This window comes from Ceratotherium simum, chromosome 2 (genome assembly GCF_057802395.1).
Source record: "Ceratotherium simum simum isolate JZ-2026a chromosome 2, ASM5780239v1, whole genome shotgun sequence".
Lineage (NCBI taxonomy): Eukaryota > Metazoa > Chordata > Mammalia > Perissodactyla > Rhinocerotidae > Ceratotherium > Ceratotherium simum.
In genome coordinates this window covers 42,043,087-42,057,559 of record NC_141901.1, presented here as the reverse complement: position 1 = coordinate 42,057,559, position 14,473 = coordinate 42,043,087, and the positions used below count along the sequence as shown (strand labels likewise).

At 42.4% G+C, this 14,473-nt stretch overlaps 1 protein-coding gene across 1 annotated transcript in view; it reads left to right on the top strand.

Moving 5' to 3' along the window:
* Positions 1 to 29: 29 nt before the first annotated feature.
* TDRD10 (tudor domain containing 10) overlaps positions 30 to 14,473 on the top strand; it is a 44,409-nt gene continuing 29,965 nt past the window's right edge. Inside the window, exons 1-4 of the mRNA XM_087442490.1 lie at positions 30 to 154; positions 3,997 to 4,024; positions 4,333 to 4,412; positions 5,332 to 5,390. Of these exons, the coding sequence (XP_087298616.1) occupies positions 4,023 to 4,024; positions 4,333 to 4,412; positions 5,332 to 5,390 (141 nt within the window). The 5' untranslated portion in view covers positions 30 to 154; positions 3,997 to 4,022. The remainder of the gene's footprint in view (positions 155 to 3,996; positions 4,025 to 4,332; positions 4,413 to 5,331; positions 5,391 to 14,473) is intronic.

The following is a 14,473-nucleotide window of genomic DNA, read 5'->3' as shown; positions in this document are numbered from 1 at the left end:
CGCGCCGGGAGGACCCCGCTCTTCCCGCCCGGCCCGGGCCTCGGCCGGCTGGAGATTGGTTGCGGAGGAGCGGCCCCGCCCCGCGCCCCACGGGTCTCGGAGGAGGCGGAGCGCGTAGGCAGAAGGCGCGAAGGCTCTCCGTCGCGGCTGCGAGGTGGGTGCTCCTGGCCGAGAAAGGTACGACTTGTTGGTTCCAGGTTCCAGGTCCCAGGCTGCCCGGTGAGGGGTGGAGGGGACAGGGGCGTTGGGAAGCAGTTGTGGAAACCACCCCCATTGCCACTGTGGGGTGGAAGGGCGTGCTGTTACCGCCAGGGCTTGTTGCTTGCTCGCTCTAGTGGTGTCTGCAGAATTTTTTGGTGGGGATGGGGGGTGGGAGTGGACAGGCGAGACTGAATCCGTGCTGATGGGGAGCGCTTTGTGCTGAACTGTGGGGCACTTTGCGTTAAAAGACGCCTCTGCCATCCCCCTCCCCTTCAAAGCCATTTCAAAACTTTTTGGCTTAAAAAACTTAAAAAAACTAAAAAGCAGAGGCTCAGGCAGTGCATTCTCAATTCTTACATGTAAGCCGTGGGGACTGAATGATTTGGGCCACCCATCGGCTTTTTGTGTGTGGGTGGTGGTTTGTGAGATGGCAGGGCAAAAGAAACGCTTGCTTAAAGCAGCCATTCTTGAAAATGCATCTTTTTTGAGAACAGCTTTATTGAGATATAACTTACACATCATAAAATTCACCTGTTTTAAGTGTACAGTTCAAAGGTTTTTAGTATATTTATGGTATAACCATCACCACAATCGAATTTTAGAGCGTTTCTGTCACCCCAAAAAGAAACTTTATGACCATGAGCAATCGCTTCTCATTCCCCTCTCCCCGCCCCTACACAGGCACTAATCTTTCTGTCTACAGATTTGTCTATTTTGGACTTTTCATATAAGTAGAATCATACAATATGTGGCCTTTCGTGGCTGGCTTCTTTCCCTTAGCATCATGTTTTTGAGATTCATCCATGTTGTAGCATTTATTAATACTTCATTCGTTTTATATTGCCGAGTAATATTCCATTGTATGGATATACAACATTTTCTTTATCCATTCATCCATTGGTTGATGGACATTTGGTTGTTTCCACTTTTTAGCTATTATAAACAATGTTACTATGAACCTTTGTGAACAACTCTTTGTGTGGACATATGTTTTAATTTCTCTTAAGTGGATACCCAGGAGTGGAATTGCTGGGTAACGTGGAATTCTCTGTTTCACTTTTTGAGAAACTGCCAAACTGTTTTCCAAAGCGGCTGCACCATTTTACATTCCCACCAGCAATTTGAGAATCCTCATTTCTCTGCATCCTCAACGCTTATTACTATTGTCTGTTTTATTATAGCCATCCTAGTGGGTGTGAGGTGGTATCATTGGAGTTTTTATTTGCATTTCCTTGATGGCTAAAGATGTTAAACATCTTTTTATGTGCTTACTGGCCATTTGTATGTCTGAGGAAATGTCTATCAGATCATTTCCCCACTTTGTAATTGGTTTATCTTGTTATTGAGTTGTAAGAGTTCTTTATGTATTCTTGGTCTTTTTAAAAACACGAAAAAGATACTTCTCCAGACCAAGCAATAGAGTGGAAGCTCATGACTTTGGAGTCGTATGGTCAGGTTTCAAAAAACAGGCTTCTCCATTTATGAGTATAGATTAAGTGATCTTGGACAAATTACTAGGTTATTGTCTGAGCCTCCAGGACTTCATCTGTACAACCGGGGTAATAATGCCCAGCTCCTGCGAGTTTCCATGAGGATTATATGAGACAATGTGTAATAGCTGCTTAGCATAGCACCTGGTGAACCTTTAAAGGCATCTTTGAAACATTTATTCTGAGCCTTTGTTTGGGAGGTGTTGGTGCCTGCCTGGTTCCAGAAGCCCATGGACTTTTCCAGAGATTACTAGGAAATTGGGACTAATACCCATAGCCTTGATTCTGCCCCTAAACCTCTCTGTTTTTATTCATCCATACCTACGTCTTTTAATTATCTTAACCATTTTGGGTTCTATTTAAATTTAGTTGCAGCTGAAGTTATTGTTTTCTCCTACAGCTGGGAACAGTTTAGAGGAAAGATTTACCATTTTCTTTTAAAATTTGCTTTATGTTTCTCCTAAAATAAAGAAAAAAATTCCTTTAAAGTGACTTTGACAGCCTTCTTATCTGTAGAAGAACCAAGGCCTTGGAGTCACAGACCTGAGTTATCTCAGTATCTTTTATAATCTTGAGCAAATTATCCGAGGTCCTTGAGCTTTGCCTTTCCCATCTGTAAAATGGAAAGATAATACTCCACAGGGTCATAGGAAAGAGCCAGTGAAATCCGTAAAATTAAACACAATGGCTACCATTTATTGAGCTCTTAATACTTGGCAGGTGTTCTAAGGACAGTATCTCACTGCACCCTTGTGGTCTATAGGTGTTTTGATTCCTATTTGACTGATAAAACGTGCCCAGGGTCTCTGGGCTGGACTCGGAGCTGCATCTCTTTAACTCCAAAGGCCCCATCTGGCCCCTGTGCAGGAGTGGGTGTGGTCGTAAAGTTGCTCGTGGTACCTGTATTAGTTTTCTGTTTGCTGCCATAACAAATTACCACTTGTTTAGTGGCTTAACAACACAACCTACGGTTCTGTAGGTCAGAAGTCTGACACACGTCTCATTAGGCTAAAGTCAAGATGTTAGGAGGGCCAAGTTCCTTCTGGTGGCTCTAGGGAACAACCCGTTTCCTTGCCTTTTCCAGCTTCTGGAGGCTGCCTGCATTCCTTGGTTTGTGCTCCCCCTTCCTCCGTCTTCCAAGCCAGCAACAGTGGTTGAGTTCTTCTCATATCGCATTGCTTTAGTCTTGCTTCTGTTGTCACATCTCTTTGTCTGACCCTCTCTTCTGCCTACCTCGTCCACTTTTAAGGACTCCATTAGGCCCACCTGGATAATCTAATTTAAGGTCAGCTGATTAGCAACCTTAATTCCATCTGCAGCCTTAATTCCCCCTTGCCATGTAACCAGCCATATTCATAGGTGTGATATTGTGATTTATAATAAGAGATTTGTATTTGGTCTTTGTCCCATTTCTGGCAGAGTTCCTAAATCCCTTGGAATTTCCTAAATGATGAGAGCAATAAAGGTGTCTTTTGTTGTGTTAATGAGCCCCTAGGTAACCTAAGGATGGGGGCTGGTTGCCAGGATACCTAACCAGGTGATTAGAGGGTTGGAATTTTCAGTCTCCCTCCCTCACCCTACACCCCACCTCTGGGGAGGGAAGAAGGGCTGGAGGTTGAGTCAGTCGCCAGTGGCCAATGATTTAAGCAATCGTGCTTATGTAATGAGGCCTCCATAAAAACCCAAAAGGATGGAGTTTGAGGAGCTTCTGGGTTGGTGAATATGTAGAGATTTGGGGAGAGTGGTACACCTGGAGAGGGCATGGATGCTCTGTGCTCTTTCCCCATACCTTACCCTCTGTATCTCTTCCTGGCTGTTCCTGAGTTTATAATAAACTGGTAATCTAGTGAATAAAATGTTGCCCTGAGATTTGTGAGCTGCTCCAGCAAATTGATCCAACTCATGGAGGGGATCTTGGGAACCTTCAGTCTAGAACTGGTCAGTCAGAAGCACAGGTGACAACCTGGGCCTGCATGCAACTGGCATCTGAAGTGGGGGTGTGGGGGGACAGTCCTGTGGGACTGAGCCCTTAACCTTTGGAATATGATGCTATCTCTGGGTAAGAAAGTGTCAGAATTGAGTTGAATTGTGGAACACCCAGCTGGTGTCTGGAACATTGCTTGGTGGTATGGAAAACCGCCCTCTCCCCATTGGAATTGGTGACCAGAACCCTTGACAGGTTCTGGGGATTAGGATGTGGACCACTTTGGGGGGCCATTATTCTGCCTGCCACAGCACCTCTTCAGTAGTTATGTGATGGTGAGTTATCCTGGTGTTCTGCTAACTGTGGTGGTTGGTTTTGCAGGAGATCCTGTTGCAAGAAACTGCAGCATGTAAGTCGCTTCCTTTTGCTCATAAACACGCCTCCTTCTACTGGGTAGCCCTGTTTCTCCTATGCCTGCCTCAACAGGCCCAGAGTTTAGCAGTCACCCCCAGCATTTCTCTGTTGCTTCTAACCCTAAATGTGATTTAACAATCAGCGATTAAGAAGGGGAGGGCTTCCTGGCTTGGAGAGCCTGAGTCTGGGAGGAGGAAGGGAAACCCTCCCTCAGGAAGGGGGCATGAAGCTTGTGCCCTGCTTTTTGTGCCCTTTGTTGGAGTTTGGGCTTGGCAGGTGCATACTGAGACCTGTGTTTGACAGGTCTTGGAGCAGCAGTGACTTCCGACCCTCTGCTAAACTGTTCGGGAAGAATGGAGTGTTGGAGGAGCAGAAATCGCCCAGTGAGTTAGCTTGGGGGGTTGGTTGGTGCTGGGACCTCAGTCTATAACCTGGATCTCAGTTAATCGACTCAGTTTCTGTTCAAGCGTGAAACGGGATCCACTTGGATCCTGCTTTTGCTCCAGTTGGCCGCCGTGTTTCCTTTCATATGGCTCATGCGTCCTCCTGTCCCTGCCGCGGTGCAGACCCTCAGTCTCTGTTGCATTAGTTTCTCCTAACTCCGTGCTCCTTTTTAATTCTTACCTTCTTCCATTTCACCCTCCACCATCTCCAAAGTGATCTTTCTAAAGCACAGCTATGTTGATGTCTCCTCTCAGGTTAAAACCCTTTACCCACTCCTCACAGCTAGTGGAATTTCATAATTTGGCCTTGCCTGCCTTTCTTGCCTCCTCTCTCACCACACACCCACATGCAGCGTGCAGTCCAGCTATCCCCGACTACATGCAATTTCCCAAATGTGCCAAGCCTTTTCGTATGTTCATGCCTTCGCATGTGCTGTTCCCTCTGCCTGGATTCCCTTCAGCCTCTCTCCTGCACTACCACCCTGCTTCCTTCCCTTCTTCAGCTTGATGTCAATTCTGAAACACAACCCCTGTTGGTCCTGAAACTCTTCATATGACCTCATTGAAAGCGCTGGATTTCTGGTATGCTGATGACTCTCTGTTCCCCCAAGAGTGAGCTCCTGCCTTGAAGGCAGTGATGTCCACGGCCAACACTTCACACTGGGCTGCTGCCATAACATTCATATTTGCTGAATGATTGAGTGCTGTATAACTGTTCATTGTTCACGAGGGGAGGAATGTTTGTAGGGGTATGTGTGTGTGTGTGTGTTAACATTGAAGAAAATGTGTCACTTATGTTGTAACTCCTCTGAATCTTCTAACCTTATGCCTGCCTTTTTAATGCTATTTTTCTTCTTAGGAGTCAAGAAAAGAGAGACAGAGGTGTACATTGGCAATCTTCCTCTGGATATCTCTGAGGTATTCTTCACTCTCTAAGCGGCTGCTTCTTCTCTTTGGTCTGCCCCACATGACTTATTAATCTGCCAGCAACTTAATTTTACCGGTTTAAAGACATTTTAGAGCTATGAATGTACAGGCAGTCACTAGTTGGTGACTAGACTGACCAGCTCGTCAAAATTTGCCTTGGACTTTCTGGTTTTAGCACTGAAAGCCCTGTGTCCTGCACGGTTAGCCCGCCACTCATCCTGTGTAAACCTGGATGGTTGGTCACCCTACTTACCGCTTTGGAGGGACGGAGGGGCCACAGTGAGGCAGCTTCTTTTTAGGAAGAGGGCTTATTAGGGTTCAGTTGTCGATCCTTTGGTCATAGGGAGCAGTCAGGTTTCAGCCAAAAAACTGCACTCATTTCACTTTGAAATGAACCAGTTGAGTCAGTGGGCTGTGTACTTAGAGACTGGAATGTAAACAGTAGTATTTTTGACCCTAGGAATCTTACTGTCTATTTTGGGGAGGCCAGACCAACAAACCTGAAAAAGTTATAGAACAACATAAGTACTTAAAATTTGTGATAAGTGCATTTGAAGTACAGATGAAAGGAAAATGGAAGTATACTCTACTGAATTGAAGCATATCCTGACTTTTTTTTTAAGCATGTACTATATGCAGAATAATGTGCTTGAAGTTCAGCATCCTTAAAGAGAAATAACCTTGCACTCAAGGAGCTCAGTCTTGGAAGAAGGATGAGAGAAACTAACCAGCTAACCCTTATGGAGCCCCTGCTGCAGGCCAAATGTTCTTCAAAAATTTCCTGGTCTCCGTGCCCCTGTGCCAATCAGTTAAACTCAACTTTCTCTGTCCAACTTGTACCTTATTCATTTTTCAGCACTTACTGTGTTTTAATGATCAGGCATGCTGCAGGAAATGGGCTAAATGCTTCATTAGTGTGGTTTTATTAAATTCTTATAATAACTCCGGGTGGTGGGTGGTATCTCCATCTTGGAGATGAGGCAGCCAAGGATCCTTAAGAGGTTGAATCCCTCAGCCAAGTACACAGACCTAGCGAGTGTCAGCCAAGAGTTGAGTCCACATCCAGTTGCTCCCAGGTAACAAACCACATAATAAGACATGTAAATAACTTCCTGTAATAAAGATGGACCTATTATGTTTTCATGTGACAGAGAGAGGAAAAAATGATATTGGAGCACAGAGAAGGAAGTAATTCATTTTGACCCAGTAGATAAAATCATAATCAAAGGGCTGGGTTGGGAGATTCTTGGCACCTGGTAGAAGAGAGTATTGGGGCTGATTCCCTTTCCCCTTCTTGGCAGGCTGGTACAACCTGTTACTTGACAGCGAAAGGGGGATGGGAGCCCCTGCGGACTGTTCTTGTGGTGGTCTGAGGGAGGCAAGGTACCGAGCAGCTCTGCCACCCCTCTCCAGTATACCGTATTTCAAAGCCCAGCACCTGGGGCTTGCTTGGCCATGCTGTCCCACACAGTGGTATTGGGGACTTTGGTCCTCGTCCCCTTCACAGGAAAGCAGCAGCCTTCCCCACAGTGCTTTCTGTCAACTTACAAACTCAGACCAGCCTCATAGGAAAGACAGGAGCTAAAGGAGTAGGATTTTAAAAAGAAATTTCTGTCTAAAAGAAATTATTGCCCTTTCAAGAACTGTGAATTGAGTGTCTGAGACTTCACTCTACTTGCAAACCAACAAATCGGCCTGCAGTGGTTTCATGCTTGTTGGTGGAAGATGAAAGTCTTGGATCAGAGCTGAAGGATGATTTATTACTCATAGCAATAACAGTTGCCAGCATTTTTATTTTTTACTATTCATTGTACTAACATTTCTTTTTTTAATTGAGATAGACTTCACATAACTTAAAATTCACTATTTTAAAGTGTACAGTTCAGTGGTTTTTAGTATATTCACAAGGTCTTGCAACTATCACCATTGATTCCAGAACATTTTTATCACCCCCAAAATAAACCTTGTACCTATTAGCAGTCCCTTCTCCTTCCCTCTTCCTCCTAGCCCCTGGCAACCACTAATCTACTTTCTATCTCTATGGATTTGCCTATTCTGGACATTTCATATAAATGAAATCATACATGTGGCATTTGTGTTTTCTTAGCATAATGTTTTCAGGGTTCATCCATGTTATAGCATGTCTCAGTACTTCATTCCTTTTTATGGCTGAATAATATTTCATTATATGGGTATACTAGGATTTGTTCATTCATTTGATGGACATTTGAGTTGTTTCCATTTTTTGGCTATTATGAATAATGCTGCCCTGAACATTGGCATACAAGTTTTTATGTAAACATATGTTCCAGTTGTCTAGGGTATATACCTAGGAATGGAATTACTGGGTCACATGATAACTCTTTGCCAAACTATTTTCCAAAACAGCTGCACCATTCCACATTCACATCAGCAATGTATGAGGATTCCAATTTCTCTGCTTCCTCACCCAAACCTGTTATTGTCTGTCTTTTTGATTATAGCCATCTAGTGGCTGTGAAGTGGTATCTCATTGTGGTTTTTATTTGCATTTTCTTAATAACAAATGAGCATCTTTTGATGTGCTTATTGGCCATTTGTATATCATCTTTGGAGAAATAGATATTCAGATCCTTTGTCCATCTTTAAATTGGTTTGTCTTTTTATTATTGAGTTGTAAGAGTTCTTTATATATTCTGGGTACGTCTCTCATCAGATATATGATTTGCAAATATTTTCTTCCATCATTTATATTTTCACTTTCTTTATAGTATCCTTTGATACATAAAAATTTTTAATTTTGTTGAATTCCAATTTTCTATTTTTTCTTTGGTTGCTTGTGCTTTAGGTGTCATATCTAAGAATCCATTGCCTAATCCAAGGTCACAAAGGTTTACACTTATGTTTTCTTCTTAGAGTTTTATAGTTTTAGCTCTTGTATTTAGGTGTACGATCCTTTTTTTTTTTTTTTTTTAATAATTTTATTTATTTATTTATTTTTCCCCCAAAGCCCCAGTAGATAGTTGTATGTCATAGCTGCATGTCCTTCCAGTTGCTGTATGTGGGACGCGGCCTCAGCATGGCTGGAGAAGCAGTGCGATGGTGCGTGCCTGGCATCCGAACCCGGGCCGCCAGGAGCGGAGCGCGCTCACTTAACTGCTGAGCCATGGGGCCGGCCACGATCCTTTTTGAATTCATTCTTGTGTATGGTGTGAGGGATATATGGTAGGGGGGTCAACTTCATTCTTTTGCATGTGGATATTCAGTTGTCCCAGCAGCATTTGTCAAAAAGATTATTCTTTCCCCATTGAATTATGTTGGCACCCTTGTCAAAAATCAGTTGGCCATAAATGTAGCAATTTATTGCTGGCTTTCATTCTATTCCATTGATCTTTATGTCTGTCCTTATACCAACACGACATTTGCTTACTGTAGCTTTGTCGTGAGCTTTGAAATTGATCACTCACTTACTCTTGAACCTACTGTTTTGCTTTCTACCCTCACCAGTTTTCTGAAACTGTTCTTGCTGAGTATACAAGTAACCTACATGATGCCAAATGATAGATTAATTAACTAATTATGATAGATTGGATAAGCTAAAACCTTCTCACAAGAAAAAACATGGAAATAAGGGCTAAAATGTAAGAAATACCGCTTCTAAAAAATAGCTGAGACCTAGGAAAGTAAGGAAAATTAAGAGGGCCCAAAATAAGAAGTAACTAAAAACCAGAAGAGTGTGGGCGATACCCTGGGGTCTCTTCCTGCCTCAAAACCCAAAGGGCTTAGATTATGACAGCCATGTCGGGATAGGAGATGACAACCCGGGCCTGTGTGAGGAGGGGAGTGGTAACTGACAACACTGCAAAAGCAGGATCCTTGAAGGGCTGGACCTTCAGTGAAATTGTGAACCACAAGAACTTTGCTCACTGGCTCAGGGTGGTGTTGAGGGAGCTGATCTGTCTTGGCTGGATCTGGGGCTGGTGGGGCAAGCAATCTCCCCAAGAGCATATAACAGTAGGCCTGGTTTCATGTGAATGGGGTTTAAATTCATATTATCTGTATGGTCTGGGAAACTTCAAGTTAAAAATTAACGTTTGATAAAGTTAAAAACCAAATTCATGAAAAAACACTTAAACTAAGAATAGAAGGAAACTTCCTAAATCTGAAAAAGAGTATCTACAAAAAATATACAGAGGGCCGGCCCCGTGGCTTAGCAGTTAAGTGCGCGTGCTCTGCTACTGGCGGCCCGGGTTCGGATCCCGGGCGCGCACTGACGCACCGCTTCTCCGGCCATGCTGAGGCCGCGTCCCACATCCAACCACTAGAAGGATGTGCAACTATGACATACAACTATCTACTGGGCTTTGGGGAAAAAAAGGAGGAGGATTGGCAATAGATATTAGCTCAGAGCCAGTCTTCCTCAGCAAAAAGAGGAGGATTGGCATGGATGTTAGCTCAGGGCTGATCTTCCTCACACACACACACACACAAAATACAGAAAACATTATCATTTGGGAAACAGAAGTATTTTAAGATCAAGAACAGACATGAATACCTCTGTCATCTCTTCTGTTTAGCATTTTATGAGAGGTCTTAGGCAGAGCAAGTGAGAAAATAAAAAGAAATAAAAGGTGTAAGGATTGGAAAGGAAAAAACCAAAACTGTCATTATTTGCAGATGACTGCCTAAGTTGAAAGCCTAAAAGAATCTTGGACTTGTTAGAATTATTATGAATTAGCAGAATGGCTGAATATAAGATAAATATACAAAAGTCAATTGTATTTCTATACAAGAGGAACCAAAAATACAAGGAGCTAGAAAAAAATCTGATAAAAGTTGTGAAAGACATATATACAGAAAATTATGAGACTTTATTGAAAGACATTAAGGAAGACCTAAATAAAGAGATGGATAAGACGATTCAGTTGTATGATCCTTAAATTGATATATAGATTCAATGCCATTGTGATCAAAATACCCAAAGGTTTTCCAAAGAACTTGACAAGCTGATTCTAAAATTTACATGGGACAGAACAGCACCTTTCTGAAGAAGAATAAGGGAGACAGAGAGGAGAGCAAACTTTCCACTATAGTAATAATGACCTTGATGTGGGTGCAGTGCTAGATAGTTGACATATGGAACAGAATAGAAAGCCCAGAAATAGACCCACACATATATGAACACTTGGTGTGTGTGTGTAAAAACCAGGTGGCATTGCAGATCAGTTGGGAAAGAAGGGACTATTCAATAAACTGGTTCTGAGACATTTTGTTATCCATACAGGAGAAGTGAAATTGGACCTTTACCTTATGACATACACCAAATGGATTCTAGATGGATTAAGGACTTAACAATATACAGCAAACATAATACTTAGTGACGACTTTGATAGCTTTCCCTTTGAGATTAGGAACAAGCTATGGATACCAGCTATTGCTGTTTCTGTCAGCCTTGTACTGGTGGTCTAGGTCAGTGCAGTTAGGCAAGGAAAAAGAAAGACATGAGAATTGGAAAGAAAAGTTTCATTAATGCAGGTGATATTATTGTGGTAGTAGACAGTCATGGCTTCAGTTATCGTCTATATTCCCAGCTTGTACCTTTCCCCTGAGCTCTAAACTTGTATGTTCAGTTGCCTGTTCATTATCTCTACTTGGGTAACTAATATGCATTTCCAACTTAATGGTCTGAAATCGAGCTCCTGATAATCCTCCCTCCCCGCCAACTCCCACCTGCTCCTCCCACAGTCTTCCCCATCTCAGTAAATGGCAACACTATTTTTCTCAGGCCCAAAACTTGAGAAATATCCTCATTTTATAAACCTCACATTTTTCTCACACTTCACATTCCATCTGTTGGCAGGTAATTTTGGCTCTACCTTAAAAATATATCTAGAGTCAAACTATCTTTTGTCTCAGAAGGGAGGAGGAGAATAGAATCTCTCTTTAAATTTGCAAAAATAAACAATGGAAGGATATAAAAGAGTAAGAATAGTTACTTATGGGGGAGAGAGGGGAAAAAGGATGGAAGGAAGATGGAAGAACAACTTCTAAATTTCCTCATTTTTTGCCTTTATAAATATATAAATGTTTTGATAATTAAAGAAATCAAAATGATGTATTAGAAAAATCCACTCCCTAAAAATTGGAAAAAAATTGGTGACGTAGCCAGTTTGGTATCAGAGAAAAGATTTATTCAAATTGACCTTAGAATACAATATCTTGACTGCATATCCTCAGAAGATACTGTAAGGATAAAAGGAACTGCAAAGAAATTTTCAGCTTAATAATTTTGTTGTCAGTAATAATCCAGAATAAAACAAGTAATTAGATTAATGTTGTTAGAAATCAAGGTCTATAGCATAAAAGATATAAAAATAAAATCAAAGAAGTTAAATAAAAACTCTGTACAGCTCTTATATATGAATTGGAATCCATGATAACAGTGACTGTTTTCCTCTTTAAAGATACCTCTCTTCTAGCTCTGTCAATGAGAGATCTTGGCACTCTAGCAACCAGTGGCAATAAACATGTCTACCTCCCAGACTGTGTGCTCTCAATACCATTCCCCACTGGAAGGAGCCAGGCCATCTCAGAGAAATGGCGGATTCCGGGTCTGGAGCTGTTATGCTGAAAGCTAAGAAACTATCAAAGGCTTATTGGGGTTCGATTGAAGGAAAGGGTAGGTTGTACTTAGAGGCAGAGTACTTGTTTCTTCGAGTTATGTGCTGAAATGTTTGCATGAAGTGATGAGGTGTTGGAGATTTGTTTCAGAATAGCCTAGTGGCAGGGAGGGGGAATAGAGTTCCGGAATCAGAATGTCCATGAGTTGAGGATTATTGAGGCTGAGTGATAGGTACGTAGGGGTTTGTCATACTATTTTCTATATATGTTCGAAAGTTTCTAAATAAAAAGATGGGACAATTTTAGCATCAAAACTACTAATGACTATATTTGATTCAAACTCATCGATGATTTAAAAAAGCAATAATTTGTAATGATCCCTAAAGAAAGGAAAGAAGTAAAACTCACTGGACACAACTGAAGGTAGAAGCGTAGTTCATTATATATAACTTGATAATTAAAGGGAAAGAATAAGTATCCTGCTTTTCCAACACAAACAGTATTTCAGGGCAAACAAATGACCCTAGTAGATGAGAGAAAGTTCTTCTTTACAGAGGAACTCTAGCTCATAGATGCAGAAGAAATGATAGAATTAGAAAATCATCATTTTGCAAACCATAGTAAAATATCTGTTTCAGACAGTGGTTATCAGACAATGGTGAATTCATTAGGTAAAATATGGACGGACAGTTTTACAGTGGAGGGAACAGGCTGCCACCATCTGAGCTTACTGATTAATTTTAGCATCACTAAGTCAGGCAAGCAGATATGAGCCCCCTAGAGTGATACAGTATTATTGAAGAAGATCACACCATCTATAAAATACTCTAACCAAAAAATAAATAATAGCCTATATCTAAAAGCTCTGTGGCTAATTTCCAGTCTAAAGGAAATAGGGGGGAGATCAAGTTAAATGCTACCAGAAGGAAGCAGAGCTCTTGTCTACAGGACAGCTGACCTGGTTTCTATAGCAAGTCAAAGTCATGGAAAGATTGAAGTAGGGGATCTGATACAGATTTAGAGAGATTTGGAGGACACTTAAGAGAAATAACCAAATCTAATGAGTTGACCTTGTTTTGATCCTCATTTGGACAAAACAACCATGAAAAGGTATTTTTAAGACAGTTGGTGAAATTTGCCCATTAGTTGATAGGAAACTATTGTTAATTTTCTTAGTTTGATAATGGCATTGTATCTACATAAGAAAATATCTTTTTTGAGGTGTAAAGTATTTAAGGATGAAATGACCCGATACCTGGGATTTGGTTTTTTTTTTTTTTTTTTTTTTTGTGAGGAAGATCAGCCCTGAGCTAACATCCGTGCTAATCCTCCTCATTTGGCTGAGGAAGACCGGCTCTGAGCTAACATCTATTGCCAATGCTCCTCCTTTTTTTGCCCCCAAAACCCCAGTAGATAGTTGTATGTCATAGTTGCACATCCTTCTAGTTGCTGTATGTGGGACGTGGCCTCAGCATGGCCGGAGAAGCAGTGCATTGGAGTGCTCCCGGGATCCGAACCCGGGCCGCCAGTAGCAGAGCGCGCGCACTTAACCGCTAAGCCACGGGGCCGGCCCCCTGGGATTTGCTTTGAAACACTCTAGCAAACAAGGGTGGAGAGGTAGATGAAACCACGATGGCAAAATGTTGATGGCTGTTGAAGCTTGGTGATGGGTTTGTGGAGGAGGATTGTACTCCTATGTATGTGTGGAATTTTTTCTAACAAAAAGTGAAATATATCCAGAATCTGAGCACTTCTCATCACCCCACCGCTCTCACCCTGATCCAAGCCACCACCGTCTCACCTGGATCACTGCGGTGGCCTCTTCGTTTGTTTCCCTTCTGGCCTTGGTCCCCTTCAGTCTAGTCTTAACACAGCTGCTGGAGTGATCCTATAAAAACATTAAGCAGAACTCGGCACCCCTCTACTCACCAGCCTCTAGTGGCTTCCTTCTCACTTAGGAAGAGCCAAAGTCCCCATGAGGTCCCACGTGAGCTGGTCCCCTGCGGCCCTATGCCTGCGTCTCCTGAGCCCTCTCCCTTGCTCACTCCATTTCAGCTTCATTGGCCTCCTTGCGGGACCTCGACCCTGCCTTAGGGCCTTTGTACTCGCTGTTCCCTCTGCTTAGCCTGTTCTTTAGGTGTCAGCCTCCTTCACTCAGATGTCACCTTCTCAAAGGGCCTGCCTGGCTGTTCTCCCTAGATTGCGGCCCCCCACTCCTGTCCCCTCTGACTTCTGTCTCCTTAACATTTACCACTGTTGAACTTACAATGCACGTTACTTGTTCATCTTATTGATTATTGGTCTTCCCCAAAGAAGATAAGCCCCAGGAGGGGAGGGGGCTTTGTTTGCTCTCTTCCCTGCACCTAAAACGTTTTCTGGCACAGAGTAGACACTTAAATAAATAAACAAAAAAATATTTGTTGAGTGAATGAGAAGAAGTGAAGACAGTGAGTATTTACAACTTTTTCAAGGAT